We start from the raw sequence: 16,008 nt of genomic DNA on the forward strand, positions 1-16,008 counted from the left end.
TGGGAATTTTACTATGTGGCACAGGCTGGTGTCCAACTCCTGAGCTCAGGCAATCCGACCGCCTCGGCCTCCCGAAGTCCTAGGATTACAGGTGTGAGCCACCGCACCTGGCTGCAAATGTGTTTTTAGGTGTTTATCCACCTTATTTGAAAACTCTGTCCACACCAAAACTGGCACAACAATATGTATAGCAGCTTTGTTTATAATTCCCGAAACTGGAAGAAACCAAGAGGTCTCATAATTGATGAATGGAAAAAAAACAAAAAACAAAAACACTGTGATACATCATATAAGGGAATATTACTTCCTAAAAAAGTAAATGATCTGGCAAAAGATTCAATGAGGAGGTTTAATAGGTGAAGCATGTGGGCATTATTTGGACCAAAGTACTCTATATGATACCATAACTGTGGAAACATGATACTATGCATTTGTTTGTTGTTTGTTTATTTTGAGACGGAGTCAGCTCTGTCACCCAGGCTGGAGTGCAGTAGCATGATTTTGGCTCACTGCAAGCTCTGGCCTCCCGGGTTCACACCATTCCCTGCCTCAGCCTCCTGAGTAGCTGAGACTACAGGCACCTGCCACCACGCCCAGCTAATTTTGTTTTTGTATTTTTAGTAGAGACGGGGTTTCACCATGTAGCCAGGATGGTCTCAATCTCCTGACCTCGTGATCTGCCTGCCTCAGCCTCCCAAAGTGCTGGGATTACAGGCGTGAGCCACCATGCCCAACTTGCATTTGTTAAAAAACGAAGAATCTCACAGCACAAAGAGTGTCACTTAATATATGCAAATTTTAAAACAACAACAACAACACAAATGTAGGATTTATTCTGGGGATCCTGGGATGGAATGCAGAATGTGATAAAAAATCTAAAGTACTACAAATGTATAAAGCCGCTTCACTCTTTATAGGGAGTGGTAAAAATCTGCTGACATCAGCATCTTAGAAAATGAATGGGCCTCCCTTGGTGGCTCACACCTGTAATCCCAGCACTTTGGGAGGCCAAAGAGGGCAGATCACATGAGGCTGGGAGTTTGAGACCAGCCTGGCCAAAATGGTGAAACCCCGTCTCTATTAAAAACACAAAAATTAGCTGGACATGGTGGCGGGTGCCTGTAATCCCAGCTACTCAGGAGGCTGAGGCAGGAGAATCGCTTGAACCTGGGAGGCAGAGGTTGCAGTGAGCCGAGATCATGCCACTGCACTCCAGCCTGGGCAAGAAGAGCAAAACTCCATCTAAGAAAGAAAAAGAAAGAAAGAAAGAAAGAAAGAAAGAAAGAAAGAAAGAAAGAAAGAAGAAAGAAAAGAAAGAAAGAAAGAAAGAAAGAAAGAAAGAAAGAAAGAAAGAAAGAAAGAAAGAAAGAAGGAAAGAAGAAAGAAAGAAGAGAAGAGAGAGAGAGAGAGAGAGAGAGAGAGAGAGAGAGAGAGAGAGAGAGAGAGAGAGAGAGAGAGAGAGAGAGAGAGAGAGAGAGAAAGAAAGAAGAAGAAAGGAAAAGAAAATGCATGAAGACTGAAAGGAAGAGAAGCTGCAAACAACCCATGTGATCTGGTTGCTATAGCTGTTTCCTACAGGAAATGGGATAGCGATTCTGATATTGATAGAGAATAAATGTATATTGGAACTAGACAGTTAAGCAAATGGATGACAAATGACAGGAGGCAGGTTTCTCACTATTAAAGTAGGAGGTTACATATAAGCAAGGGGAGAAGGCCAGAATGATCATGTGATAAAAGAACTGAGTCGTAGACATCAGTATGAACCCTAACACACACTTTACATATATAAATATTTATAGTTATGTGTATATACACAGCTTTGTATACACACATTTATTTCTTTGCTCTATAAGCTAAGATAGCCTAGAACCAATTATATCCCCAGCAGAAATGAGCAATATCTAACACTCAAGTCTTCAGTTCTTGGGTTTTTGTCCATAACCTGGGATCCAGGAGCTGGGCCCTGGAGCTAGGCATTGTGTAGCCTCCGGGTGGTGTTGAGCCTCCATTCTCACCCTCCCTGCAGCTGGGGACCCCATCCCCTGACCTGGGCCCCCCTGGAGGCAAGAACATGGTCACTCACTTTAATCACATGGTCCCTATCACCTAATCAGAGGGCGCTGTGGATTTTAACTCTGCAAGTTTGATGTGTAAAGGATTCGACATAGATATGATATAGTGACTAGAAGTCTTTTATTTATTTATTTATTTATTTATTTATTTATTTATTTATTCTCTGTTGCCCAGGCTTGGAGCGCAGGGGCACAAACAATCAAACAATAACCAAAATCCAGAAGACTGAAAAAGTGAAATGCTGTCAAGGATGTGGAGCAACAGGCCCTCTCGTTCCTTGTTTGTGGCACAGTTTACTGTACCCACGAACTCCCGGGCCCAAGTGATCCTCCCACAATCAATCTCCCAAGTAGCTGAGGCCACAGGCATGCACCACCATACCTGGCTCATTTGTTTTATTTTTGTAGAGGTGAAGTTTCCCTTTGTTGTCTAAGCTGGTCTCAAACTCCTGGGATGAAGTGATCCTCCTATCTCGGTCTCCCAAAGTGCTGTAAGTACAGGCATGAGATCCTGCACCCAGCCTGGAAGTCGTTATAGATGAGTTCAATTTATCTGTTTCTCTCCCTCTGCTCTACTCAGCTAAGTTTCTCTCTCAGTCCAAGGGAGAGAACCGCAGCTCAAGACCCATCCAGGATGGCTGCAGATTACACAGCACCACCGCCATACTCCAGATGCTGGTCAACGAGGAAGGGACCCTGAGGCCTGGCTGCGGGCGCTCTCAACAACCTTGACGCCCTCTAAACGGGACCCACCATCAGTGCCTGTCAGAACTGTAGCCGCTACCTGCACTTGGAGCACAGGCAAACATGACCAAGCAACCCCAAACTCCTCTATTCCCCTCTGGGCCCAGGCAGCGCTGACCAGAGACAGATGCCACTCGCTGCGCTGAAGTCAGTCGGTCCACCCTTTATCTGCACCAGGGCAGGAACCTGCCGCTCAGCCCCCATCCTGGCGACTGCACAGTGCCCAGAGCCTGCAAACCAGCACTCTGGGCGCGAGCCAAGGAAGAGCAGGGCCTAGAGTGGGAGGTCGTGTGCCACACGGCGACCCTCAGACCGTAGGGCCCAGCCCTGCAGCCTCTACAGTGGGCTCAGATGCAGCTGACATTTGAAGGTGGCAGCAGCGGTGGCAACCCCAGAACCTGTCCGTGCCACCAACAGGCGAACCCCAGGGTCGGACACCGCCACTGCGCCTAAGTCAGGCAGTGGGACCTCAGCGGCAGGAGGGTGGGAACCTGCTGCAAAGCCTCATTGCCGCAGCTGTACAGGGCCCAGAGGTCGCGAGCCTGCGCTGCCAGCGCGAGCCAAGGAAGAGCAGAGCCCAGGTTGGAAGGGCGGTGTAGTCAGCGATGCTCAGCGGTCTGGGGCCCAGCCCTGAAGCCTCCACTGTGGGGTCAGCTGCAGCTGCCACCTGAACATGGCACGTGGTAGCAGAGGCTTCAACCCCGACCCTGCCAGCGCCACCAGCAGCGCGGATACTTGGGCCGGAAGCCTCCAGGGCACCTAAATCGGAGGTGGGTCCCTGGCAGCAGGAGGGCGGGAACCGACGCTCAGTGCCACCCTGGAGGCTGCACGATGCCCAACACCAGGGCCCAGCTCCTGATTTTGGGTTGAGGAGGGCTGGGGCGACTCTGTCAAGCGGGCCGTGTGGCAGGGCGCTCCCCACGTTCCACTCCAGGAAGCCCCGCCAGCCAGGCAGCGCCTCGGCCGCAGGTGCCACCTGCACACGGTGCCCGGCAAAGCGCCGCCAGGGCGATTTCCCCGCCTCGCTTGTCTCCTAGGCCCGCTGAGCTGCGCATGCGCTGCTGCCTAAAGGCGCTGCTCAGCTGCCTAACGGTTCTGCTCAGCTGCCTAACGGTTCTGCTCAGCTGCCTAACGGTTTTGCTCAGCCAATTTCTCCCGGGAGAGGCTGGAGTGTCCAAAAGCTTGGCCCAACTGCGATTTCTCCTGGTGTCAGGGCGGGTGCGGGGACTGAAGAAGGGCGAGGGCGAGCGGCGAGGACTGGGGAAGGGGCAGCAGCAGGAGGCGCGGGCTCTCTCTAACAGGTGGCCGCAGTCATGAAGAGACTCTCTGCTGCCGCTGTCAAGGGCGAGACGGGCCCAGAGCGCCCGAGCCCCTTCAGTCAGCTGGTCTACACCAACAACGACTCTTATGTGATTCACCATGGGGATCTCAGGAAGATCCATAAAGCTGCCTCCCAGGGCCAAGCCTGGAAACTGGAGAGGATGATGAAGAAGACGACAATGGACCTGAACATAACAGATGCAAAGAAGAGGTACCAGGCCCTGCCTGAGCCCGGGCTGCAGGAGAAGGTGGCGGCTGTGGGAGGATCGCCCCTTCAGAGTGGGGGCTGGGGGGCCTGGAGACAAGGGGAGCAGGTGGAGGAGTGGCGGGCGGCGGGGCGGCCGTCCTGGGCCCCAGGGTCTAGGCCTTCTTTCCAGGCAGGACCCCCAGGCCTGGGATGGGGGCGCCCTGCAGGGCGGAGGGCCCAGGGCACCCTAAAATCAACCCCAAACATTCTCTGCTTTCTCCTTCACTCCACTTCCTCTCACAGAGCACTGTTTAGAGAATTTTAAAGAGATTTAACTCACAAAATTAAGTGCATACAGGGTTTTAATTTTAATATACAGGTTTTAAAAGATAATGTTAGATACATTATGAAATGGTGCATAATGAAACAATTCCCATAATACATTAACTTTTTGGCTAAAAATTTTGTGGATAAAGTCCAGTATCCATTTTGATATCAATAAATGTCTATATAAATATATTCTTTGCTGAGGGGTCTTAGAAGGAAACTTTGAGGTGGGAAGATGGTTTATGTTTTCGAATTTAAGAAGACTCATTTTGCTCAAGATGCGAGCTCTTTATCAGTTTTACATAAACGAAATAAAGTTATCAACGTTTTAACATTTTTAAAATTACACATGCTGTCTTTTACTATTGTGATGACATTTTAAAAATTTTGTAACGGAGTAGAAAAGTCTTGCCCTTCTAGATATCAAAATGTGCTATTAATTTGCACAAAATGGGCCACGGCCGGGCGCAGTGGCTCACGCCTATAATCCCAGCACTTTGGGAGACCGAGGTGGGCGGATCATGAGGTCAGGAGATCCAGAGACCGAGGTGGGCGGATCACGAGGTCAGGAGATTGAGACCATCCTGGCTAACAAGGTCTGTACCGAAAATACAAAAAGGTAGCCGGGCGTGGTGGCGGGCGCCTGTAGTCCCAGCTACTCGGGAGGCTGAGGCGGGAGAATGGCATGAACCCGGGAGGCGGAGATTGCAGTGAGCTGAGATAGCACCACTGCACTCCAGCTTGGGGGACAGAGTGAGACTCCGTCTCAAAAAATAAAATAAAATAAATAAATAAATAAAATTAAAAAAAAAAAAAAAAGAGCCGGGCACAGTGGCTAACGCCTGTAGTCCCAGAATCCCAGCACTTTGGGCGGCCGAGGCGAGTGAGGTCAGGAGTTCAAGACTAGCCTGGCCAATATGGTGAAACCCCAACTCTACAAAAATATAAAAATTAGCCAGGCACGATGTCAGGTGCCTGTAATCCCAGCTACTCGGGAGGCTGAGGCGGAGGCGAGAGAATCGCTTGAAACTGGGAGGCGGAGGTTGCAGTGAGCCGACATCCTACCACTGCACTCCAGCCTGGGCAATAGAGTGAGACTGTCTCAAAAATAAATAAATAAATAAATAAATAAATAAATAAATAAATAAATATCAAATTGTTTGATAACAGCTGAAAAGACAGGTAAATGAATACAGCAGAATAGAAAATCCAGAAACACCTAAATATCTAAGAATTTAGAACTTGATAATGCTCACACTTTATACTAGTAGGAAGAGAATTAGTTTCATAACGGAAATGCCTGCTTTTTTGGAGAAAACTAGATTTTTATGCCACAAATTAACTTTCCGACGAAATATAGATTAAAAATTTTTAATATAAAAATGATAAAAGCACCAGAAGAAAACATAAATGCCTATTTACTCAGGTACATTTTTATGTTGACAACACCTTTCTAAGAAGCTCAGAAGCAAGAAGTCTGAAGGATAATTAAGCAAAACAAAATTAAATTAACCTGTAATGAGAAAAAATCAAAAGGCAGCATACTTACTACATATGTATGTGCGTGTGTGTCTACATATGAGATTTAAAACTGTCATTTTGTAGATAATTCTTCACTTAAATCAACATAAAACTCTCTAATTTAAAATTGGGCAATTTTAATTAGAGCTCTAAATTGCAGATCTAAAAAAAGTACTTTGCCTCTAATTTAAAATTGGGCAAAGTACTTTCTTAAGATCTGTAAGTGACCTATGCACACAGAAAACAATATTTAGTGTTTCTGGTTAGAGAAGGCATTTAAGTTAAAAGAGGAATCAAATACTGTTTTCTATCTACAAAGTTTGTGAGGATAAAGAGCAGTAATATTTATACTGCTGTTTAAAGTTTAAATTGCAGATGACTTTTCAAATAGGCAATTTGGTGGTAAATACCATATTATTAAGAATAGTCCATATAATGACTTTTATAAATACATTTCATTGAATTTACAGTATGGGATAATATGTGACCACTGAAGGTAGAAATATATACAGAAGTAGGTGACATTTGAAAATGTATTTTGGTGCATCAAGTGAGGGTAAAGTTCAGTTTGATTATACATACACACAGACTAAAGTCTTGTGTTATTTGAAATTATGTATGAAATATGATAAAATTTGTTATTTGAGGGCATTTGTTTTAATAGAAAATGTTTTTCCTTTTTATTATCTTTGATTTCCACATTGAGCATGTACAATGCTATTAGAAAAAGTTTATTATTAATGAAATAATTTTTGAGAAGAGCAGGAATATGAATTTTGCACCAATAAAAATAATTTCTCATTTTCCATATTTTAATTATTATTTTTTGTGGATTAGTATATTCTGTGAACTTTTAACATCTTCAAAAGACAATCTTACCTGTGCTTGTTGATTTACATATTTTATTAGGCACATATTTTATTATATATAGATTTATTACATATATGTCAATAATTATAGATTAATTAGTATAGTTTTATTATTAAGAAAATAAAATAGTAAATATAAGTGCTTTGTTTATAGCAGTTTTTTCAAGGTATTGAACTTCTCAACTGTATTTATCCTTTTAATCAATCTATCACATGTAAGCTGAATGCCTACTATGTAGAAGGTACATTAACTTTCAAGACCCTTTCACCCTTAAAAGTTTCACATTTACCTACTCAGCCTGAGCAAAGTGAGAGATTTAAAGTTGGGTTACTAGGACTGAATCTCAGTTGAAGCTTTTCCTCTCATCTTTCAAACAAAAACACTTCTGAAGTGAGAAACTAGTAAAAGATAACTATCAACCACTATTTTTGAAATTTATAACAGCTTTAAATAGTAATATTAATCATTGAAAATACCTAATTTACATGCATTCTATAAATCTAAATATGAATTTACATACATTCTGTAAATCTAAATACGGAATAAAATGAGCCATACCTTCTTGAATCCCGTTTTCTTTGGCTTGAAGTTTTAAAAATATTAAAGAAGTACTTTGTTTTACCAGTTTGTTGTTTTTATTTCAACTCTCCTTTTGTGTATACTCTTAAAAGCTAAAATTTCTTTAAGTGTTAATCCTGTGACTAGGACTGCCATCATCCTGTTGTGTATATCATATTCCACTTCATGGAAGGCACCATGAATTGTGTGATGCCTCCTTATTTATGTACCAATGAAAGATTGTTAAATTTCTGCAAAATATACTTGTAATAAATAATGAATTATAAGTGGCATTCCAATGTCAGAGATGTTAAAATATGAGACATAGAGTATCTTAGAATCATTAAAATATAGTGTTATCTCTAACCTTTAAAGCATACCACAAAGTAGGCATAATTGTACCATTTTACTTAAAATGTTGTCCTTGTTAAGTAGTAGAAATGATTACAATATCTAACAATTACTGAGCTGTTACATGTGCTAGGAATTCTTCAAAATACTTTGCATAGATTCTCATGAGGCATCACAGTGATGTCCTGCGAGATAACCGCTGTATTCATCTTCACTTTGACAAGAAAATTGAGGCACTGAAAGGATAAGCAATAGCTAGAAGGTGAAAGACTTTAAAGTAATATTCAAGCCTGAGTTGAACTGAATCCAAAGGCCAAGCTTTTTCTATTCAAATAGGCCACTCTTTCATTAATGTAGTGAGTAATAAGAGCGAATGAGTGTTGTACTTTCTTCAGGAGAATATTAAATATTTGTTTTGAAGGCAGAGAAAGAGCATGGTATTTAATGTTGACAATTACATAAATCATTATATGTTTTGAGACAGTGGACTAAACTTTCCTAAAAAGTCCTCTCACTCTCATAGGACTGCTCTACACTGGGCCTGTGCCAATGGCCATGCGGAAGTAGTAACACTTCTGGTAGATAGAAAGTGCCAGCTTGATGTCCTTGATGGCGAAAACAGGACACCTCTGATGAAGGTAAATAGTAGCCAGTTCTTTTAGCAGGAGATCGATTTGATTTAAATACATAGAATAAAAATGAATTTATCTCATTGAAATATAACTAGTTTGTGAAAACTGTGGAATATTTATTTATATTTCTTATAATTTATAATTTACTTCTTGCTTTAATACTAACAGGCTCTGCAATGCCAGAGGGAGGCTTGTGCAAATATTCTCATAGATTCTGGTGCTGATCCAAATATTGTAGATGTGTATGGCAACACGGCTGTCCATTATGCTGTTTACAGTGAGAATTTGTCAGTGGTGGTAAAATTGCTGTCCTGTGGTGCAGACATCGAAGTGAAGAACAAGGTAGACATTAACCAATGTCATTTTCAAAATATTTGAAATCCATTTGTTTTAACATTAACGTATGTAATTATTTTATATTTGGAAGCTCAAATATTCCCATTTTTCTATGAAAATAGTTTGACAGAACTTGTCTAGGATTTTACTTTAACTATTAATATTTTATAAGAACTATTAAAGAGTATGGCTTTTCTGTGCATTTATGATAAATATTTGAATTTGTTAAAGGTAAAACTTTTTCAAATATTCTTTCCTACTCAAGTTTTCTTTTTTTCTTTCCAGTTAGTGTAAAACTACAGGAAAGTAAAATTTGTCTGCATAAATTCAGTCAACATGTAAAATTTAGGAGACATGCAGAAATCTGGATTTCCTCTTAAAGGATTGAATCTGGTGTCTCTTGAGCCCATATGACTGTTTGGTATGCTATGAAGATGTTCTAGCTTTATACAAATCATATGTTTCCAGTTTGTTACTGTGCCCACCTAGTTACATCACTTACTCAACTTACCTCTTTTGCCTATGTAAATATTTCAGTTATCAATTCCTCTCTTATAGTATATTTTGGTAAAAATTTCAAGTTATTGATGACAGTTTATAGGTGTTTATAATATATAGTTTATATTTTACATTAATTCATTAATAATGGGGTTGTCTTCTAGAATTTAGAAGATTTTTTAAACAATGATTTTTCTTCATATAAACCATAAATAATCATCTTTCATTAGAATGCCTTTAAGCCTTTTCAGATTAATCATGGTTATATTTGAATAGGTTATGCATATTGCAGAAAATATATCTTTCTCCACAGAATTGTCCCTTAAAATTCAAGTGATTTAGTGGCTTCTATTTTGCTAATCCATATACATGAGTTAGAACTTTCATTAATAAGTCATTCATATTTCTGATATTTTGCCAAAAACTAAGTAGCAATTACAATAGAAACCAGAATAAAAATGGATTATTGCATTTTAAGAAGTAGATATGCATTAAGATCCTAGGAGTATCATTATAATTGAGAATAAACTTTTATACTGAATTTCTTTTTTTTCTTTCTTTCTTTCTTTTTTTTTTTTTTTTTTTTTTTTGAGGCAGAGCCTCGCTCTGTCACCAGGCTGAAGTGTAGTTGTGTGATCTCGGCTCACTGCAACCTCTGCCTCCCTGGTTCAAGCGATTCTCCTGCTTCAGCCTCCCGAGTAGCGGTGACAGCAGGCACGTGCCACCACACCCAGCTAAATTTTTTGTATTTTTAGTAGAGATGAGGTTTCACCATGTTGACCAGGATGGTCTCCATCTCCTGACCTTGTGATCTGCCCACCTTGGCCTCTCAAAGTGCTGGGATTACAGGTGTGAACCACCCCGACTGGCCTTTTATACTGAATTTCTAATAGCTGAGATAAAATCCTATTGTCTGGTAATAGGATAAAACCCATGGACCATACATTTGTTTGAGTTCTTTGTAGGTTCTGGATATTAGCCCTTTGTCAGATGAGTAGATTGCAAAAATTTTCTCCCATTCTGTAGGCTGCCTGTTCACTCTGATGGTAGTTTCTTTTGCTGTGCAGAAGCTCTTTAGTTTAATTAAATCCCATTTGTCAATTATGGCTTTTGTTGCCGTTGCTTTTGGTGTTTTAGACATGAAGTCCTTGTCCATGCCTATGTCCTGAATGGTAAGTGGGCAAAGGATATGAATAGGTATTTCTCAAAAGAAGACATGCATACAGCCAACAGGCACATGAAAAAATGCTTGTCATCATTGGCCATCAGAGAAATGCAAATCAAAACCACAATGAGATACCATCTCACACCAGTTAGAATGGCAATCATTCAAAAGTCAGGAAACAACAGGTGCTGGAGAGGATGTGGAGAAATAGGAACACTTTTACACTGTTGGTGGGCTTGTAAACTGTTTCAACCATTGTGGAAAACAGTATGGCGATACCTCAAGGATCTAGAACTAGAAATACCATATGACCCAGGCATCCCATTACTGGGGATATACCCAAAGGATTATAAATCATGCTACTGTAAAGACACATGCACACGTATGTTTATTGCGGCACTATTCACAATAGCAAAGTCTTGGAATCAACCCAAATGTCCATCAATGACAGACTGGATTAAGAAAATGTGGCACATATACACCATGGAATACTATGCAGCAATAAAAAAGGATGAGTTCATGTCCTTTGTAGGGACATGGATGCAGCTGGAAACCATCATTCTCAGCAAACTATTGCAAGAACAGAAAACCAAACACCGCATGTTCTCACTCATAGGTGGGAATTGAACAATGAGATCACTTGGACTCTGGAAGGGGAACATCACACACCAGGGCCTATCATGGGGAGGGGGGAGGGGGGAGGGATTGCATTGGCAGTTATACCTGATGTAAATGATGAGTTGATGGGTGCTGACGAGTTAATAGGTGCAGCACACCAACATGGCACAAGTATACATATGTAATAAACCTGCACGTTGTGCACAGGTACCCTAGAACTTAAAGTATAATAAAAAAAAATGGACCATTTAATAATAAGCAATCAAAGTTCATTTGAAGCTAATCTCTTTCAATTTAGAGCCACTTCCTTAGTGACCCATTTAGAGCAGGAGTGCCTGACATTGACATCTGGGATCTTGGGATCATTGATAGAAGAGAATCAAGTGAGTTTGTATCACCCAGAGGAAACCTCCGTTTTTGGGGGGAAGCTTTCAGAACTGCATCCCTGAAATTCTAATTTGTCAAATATTAATGTTTGCCACAAAAATACATTGTCAAATAAGGATTAGGCAAAGTTCAATTCATTTCCTGAATAATGAACATTTAATTCACAGTTTTATAACATTTCTTGAACATAGATAATGGTGGAATCTGTTGGGGTACAGTGCTTCTGGTAAGGTAAGTATTCTTTGGAATATAGTTGAAGAAACACTGCTCTAGAGATAATAATTTAGATTACTAATTTTGTGAAAAACAAAGTATTTACTACTATGTCTTAGGGTTTAAAGATATAGAGATAAAAGATACAGCCCCTGCCCTCAAGAAGCTCTTGATTTACATAGGAAACAATAAAATCATTACAAAATAATGATTTTTGGAGATAACCAGAGTTAATGTGGTGATGCAGAGGCTGAATGTTTATAAGTGAAGGTGCAGTGCATGGGCAAGCACAGAAAAGTGACAAAGAAGGGATTGCTATTGATTTACTTTCTATTGTTTAAGTTCATAGGGTATTACATAAAGTATTCAGTTCAGCTGAGAAATATGTAATTTCATGAATTGTAAATTGTTTTTGCTGTTTTACAGGCTGGTCACACACCACTTTTACTGGCCATAAAGAAAAGAAGTGAGCAAATTGTGGAATTTTTACTGACAAAAAATGCAAATGCAAATGCAGTTGATAAGTTTAAATGGTATAGTAGTTTTTTTAATTAAAAAACACTTGAGTAGTGTGCTAGAGTAATAACACTCGAGTCAGAAATATTAAATTAATAACATTTACTTAAAATTACTAGATTATAGAGAAAAATACTAACACAAATTATCAGTTAGGAAGAAAAGCAATTATTTGGACTGATCAACATAAAGAACAGTATATAGTAGGATTTATCTTCTTTTATTATATTGACTGATTCTTATTTGTAATCTGATGTTTTTGGTTGCATTATCTTCTACTAGCTAAAGTGGTTCTGTATTAGTGTTAAGAAGTATGAATTTTTAGTTAACTTTATAATTCAATATTGAATTATTAGCACCTTTATAGTATTTTTCTAACTTCTGTTTTTCATACACTTTTTAAAAAATGCAATATTTGCTGGGCATGGTAGCTGTCGCCTGTTATCCCAGCACTTTGGGAGGCCAAGGTGGGTGAATCACTTGAGGCCAGGTGTTCAAGACCAGCCTAGCCAACATGGTAAAATCCCATCTCTACAAAAAATATAAAAATTAGCCAGGCATGGTGGCACATACCTGTAGTCCCAGCTACTTAGGACAGTATTATTCCTAATATTGTTTTAAGCCTTCAGATTACTCTCACTTGTCTGACTTCTAGGTAATTTTGAACTACAAAATATTATATCAGACTAAGGAAGAAATAGATAATTCTTCACTTAAAACTTTGCCTCTTTTAGATTAGTGAACAGAGCATATTTTCCTGCCCCTCAGTGGACTTCATGTTAGCCAATTCTACTATGCCATATCCCAGTGGGACACGAGTCTTTTTGCCCCTTCCTTTTAACCTTGGTGGTGATTTACAGGGATAAAACACTTGAGCACTCAAGATATTTAACGTTTGTTAATGCATGTAGATGGTTAATTCTACACTGACAGGCACATATTAAACTGGTTCTGTTCCTAATAATGAAGTTATCTCTTTGTTATTTTAGCACAGCCCTAATGCTTGCCGTATGTCATGGATCATCAGAGATAGTTGGCATGGTTCTTCAGCAAAATGTTGACATCTGTGCTGAAGATACGTGTGGAATGACTGCAGAACGTTATGCTGTTGCTTGTGGATTTAATCTGTAAGTGTTTACATTTAAGGGCTAGGTGAGATTTTATAGTTTGTTTCAGGTAGTTTTTGAATGACAGTGAGTTAGTTCACTTCATCAGCCAGAAACTAGGCAAAACAAGCTAGACTAATTAGAAGGAGTAATGACTCCAGGATTCTTTATTTTAGGGCTTTAGGGATGCTGATGTTGGCTACTTGATTTGAAGTATAATCCCTATGCATGGGATAAACATAATGTCACAATTTTGATTTTTCTAATTAGTTATTTGGGTCTTGAAATATTCACTTTAAGCAGACAACCTGAAAGTGTCCCCTGGGGCTGTCTTTAATTCTTGAATTTTTTAAAAGAATCTGAACCTAAGTCCAAGGAAGACATTCGTTTTGTACAAGTCAGAAGGATGTGGAGGGAAATGGCCATTCTCTTCATTTTGTTGTTTCCATTGATTCTATTGCTGCATCGGTGCCATTGAAACTGCTCCTGCAATCTGGTAATGACTGACCTTTGTGACCAGGATGCCCTTAGTAATACAGATCCCTCAGTCTTCATGGTGTAGACTTCAAAGTTATTACACTTTTGTAAAAATTCACATACATATTCTCAGCCATTGTTTCCAAAGTACCAGCACCCTGCTCTGGAACTTTTCTGGAACTTTTCTGGAACTTTTAGCTTTAGCAACACACATAGTGAGCAAATTGACCCTTCCCCTCACGCTCAAAACCTGATGTGACACCCACATCTTAGCCTGGACATGGCCTAGACCTTCATTGTAAGTTATCCTTTGAGTGGCTTTTTCTATATTCTCTAGCCAATATTAGTAGTAGTTTGAAACCATAAGTCTGGTTGAAATAATGTTACAGGAAGAAATTGGAGATCCATTTTGTCTTTGTTACCAGATCTATGTCCCTGGCCCTTTATATGCTGTGTAGCACCATTTTGTAGGTAGTGGAAGGTCTCATCTTATTCTGTAAGATCCCATGTCATCTTTCCCATGTTGTAGTGTGTTCCAACTTGTGGTTGTCCCCTCGAGTTATTCTTTTTTCCTAAAAGTAAAAATCTTCCATGCTACTTGCATCTGTACCTCAAGTTTTTAAAATATTTTCAAATTCTGCATCACCATGAAGCCATTCAATAGACTTCACTAAATCTCAAGTAAGTTGGTTAGATTTAACAGAGCTAAGCCTCATCTGTGACTGATCAGTCTTCACATACAAAAGTAAGGATTTGTGCTGGCTTCAGTGGTACAAATGGTAAAATTGAAACAACGTTGAGAAGGTCAGCATGGTCCCTGCACAAGGATGACATACAAATCTGTGAAGTGTTGTGTATTTCTTGCAGTCCCCAAAAAGACATTTTACTACTTTTTAACTAGCTCCAAGGAAATGGTGTGAGTCAAAGCAAAATGGGTGACACCAATATTGCAATTGTGATTTTCATACAAAAAATTATTTATGTAAGGTGATCTATGAAATGAGATGGTGGTAACACATAGGGTCTTATGTGCAATATTTTGTTAGTAGGGATCTCAGAAATGAGAAAATACCAACTTGCATCTTCTTTGTGGAACTTACAAAAAATAAAGGTGGGATTTTTTTCTTCCACAGCAGCTGGAAATGAACATAGTGACTAAGCATCATTCTAATAAAGATTTGTTGATTCAGAGTTTAAGGAGGTGGATAAAGAGCAGTCGTAGTCCAAGCCAGATGCTGACATCTATTAGTTTTCTGCCCTTGGTGTGACTAATGAGCTCAGTAATAGAGGATGATTAGGTTATCTGATTTAATGATTTAACATATTTATAAATAAGTTTCATTACAGAATATAAAATAGCTTAGATGCTCTGAATTACAAGCCACAAATAATAGAACATCTAATATCCAAAAGTAGGAATTAATAACAGAAAACTGCAACATTTGAATATTATAATCTATGAAAAAACACGTTTGTGTTTTCTTTTTTTTTGTAATTTATTTATGTTTTGTAGAGACAGGGTCTCCCTATGTTGCCCAGCTGTTCTTGAACTTCTGGACTCAAGCAATCCTCCTGTCTCAACATCCCAAAGTGTTTGCATCACAAGCATGAGCCACTGCAGCAGGCCAATATATTGGGTTTTATTGGGATTTTTAAAATAGTTTCAGCAATAAGGTTCAAGAACAAATTATTTTTTTGCTCTACTATTTCTTTGAGCATTTAAAAAATGTTATCTTGTTAAATCTTTATAATAACCTAGTGAAATAAGGCCCTAAAATCCTCATTTTTAGAAGACATTGAGTCTAAGAGAAGCAACTTGTTCAAGAAAAAATATCTGTTGGTAGCCATGCTAGGACTTATTCTGAGTTAAGGACATTTTCCATATGTCAGGCTAACTCTAGTTAATTTACTGAGTTATACTGCCCTTAATTCATGAGTGTTTTATCTTTCTTTCTTCTTTAATTAGAAGCTTAATAAGTTCATAGAGCTTACAAACTTAAAGTCTATGGAAAAAGTAATGTTCTGATGTTAGCTCTAATATTGTCTGAAATACTCTAAGAACTTAATGAATTTGGTAAATTTTTTTATAGCAATGTTAAAATAGTAA

At 39.5% G+C, this 16,008-nt stretch overlaps 1 protein-coding gene, 1 long non-coding RNA gene and 1 other non-coding gene across 5 annotated transcripts in view; 2 read left to right on the plus strand and 1 right to left on the minus strand.

Annotated features, from left to right (window-relative positions):
* The window catches only part of LOC103215729 (uncharacterized), a 197,651-nt gene that overhangs the window by 36,523 nt on the left and 145,120 nt on the right, over positions 1 to 16,008 (minus strand). The window lies entirely within an intron of this gene.
* The window catches only part of ANKRD30BL (ankyrin repeat domain 30B like), a 47,467-nt gene that overhangs the window by 25,344 nt on the left and 6,115 nt on the right, over positions 1 to 16,008 (plus strand). Inside the window, exons 3-6 of one of the 2 annotated variants that reach the window (XM_073018905.1) lie at positions 8,477 to 8,591; positions 8,754 to 8,927; positions 12,229 to 12,335; positions 13,308 to 15,939. In XM_073018905.1, coding sequence (XP_072875006.1) covers positions 8,477 to 8,591; positions 8,754 to 8,927; positions 12,229 to 12,335; positions 13,308 to 13,449 — 538 coding nt within the window. In that variant the 3' untranslated portion in view covers positions 13,450 to 15,939. Of the gene's footprint in view, positions 1 to 3,080; positions 4,351 to 8,476; positions 8,592 to 8,753; positions 8,928 to 12,228; positions 12,336 to 13,307; positions 15,940 to 16,008 lie in introns of those variants that run through there. The other variant, XM_037988155.2, reaches the window with a different exon arrangement.
* On the plus strand, positions 14,657 to 14,763 carry LOC119620595 (U6 spliceosomal RNA). The gene has a single exon (XR_005237085.1). It is a non-coding gene; the product is annotated as a U6 spliceosomal RNA (small nuclear RNA).

Source organism: Chlorocebus sabaeus, chromosome 9 (assembly GCF_047675955.1).
Source record: "Chlorocebus sabaeus isolate Y175 chromosome 9, mChlSab1.0.hap1, whole genome shotgun sequence".
In the NCBI taxonomy this organism is placed as follows: Eukaryota; Metazoa; Chordata; class Mammalia; order Primates; family Cercopithecidae; genus Chlorocebus; species Chlorocebus sabaeus.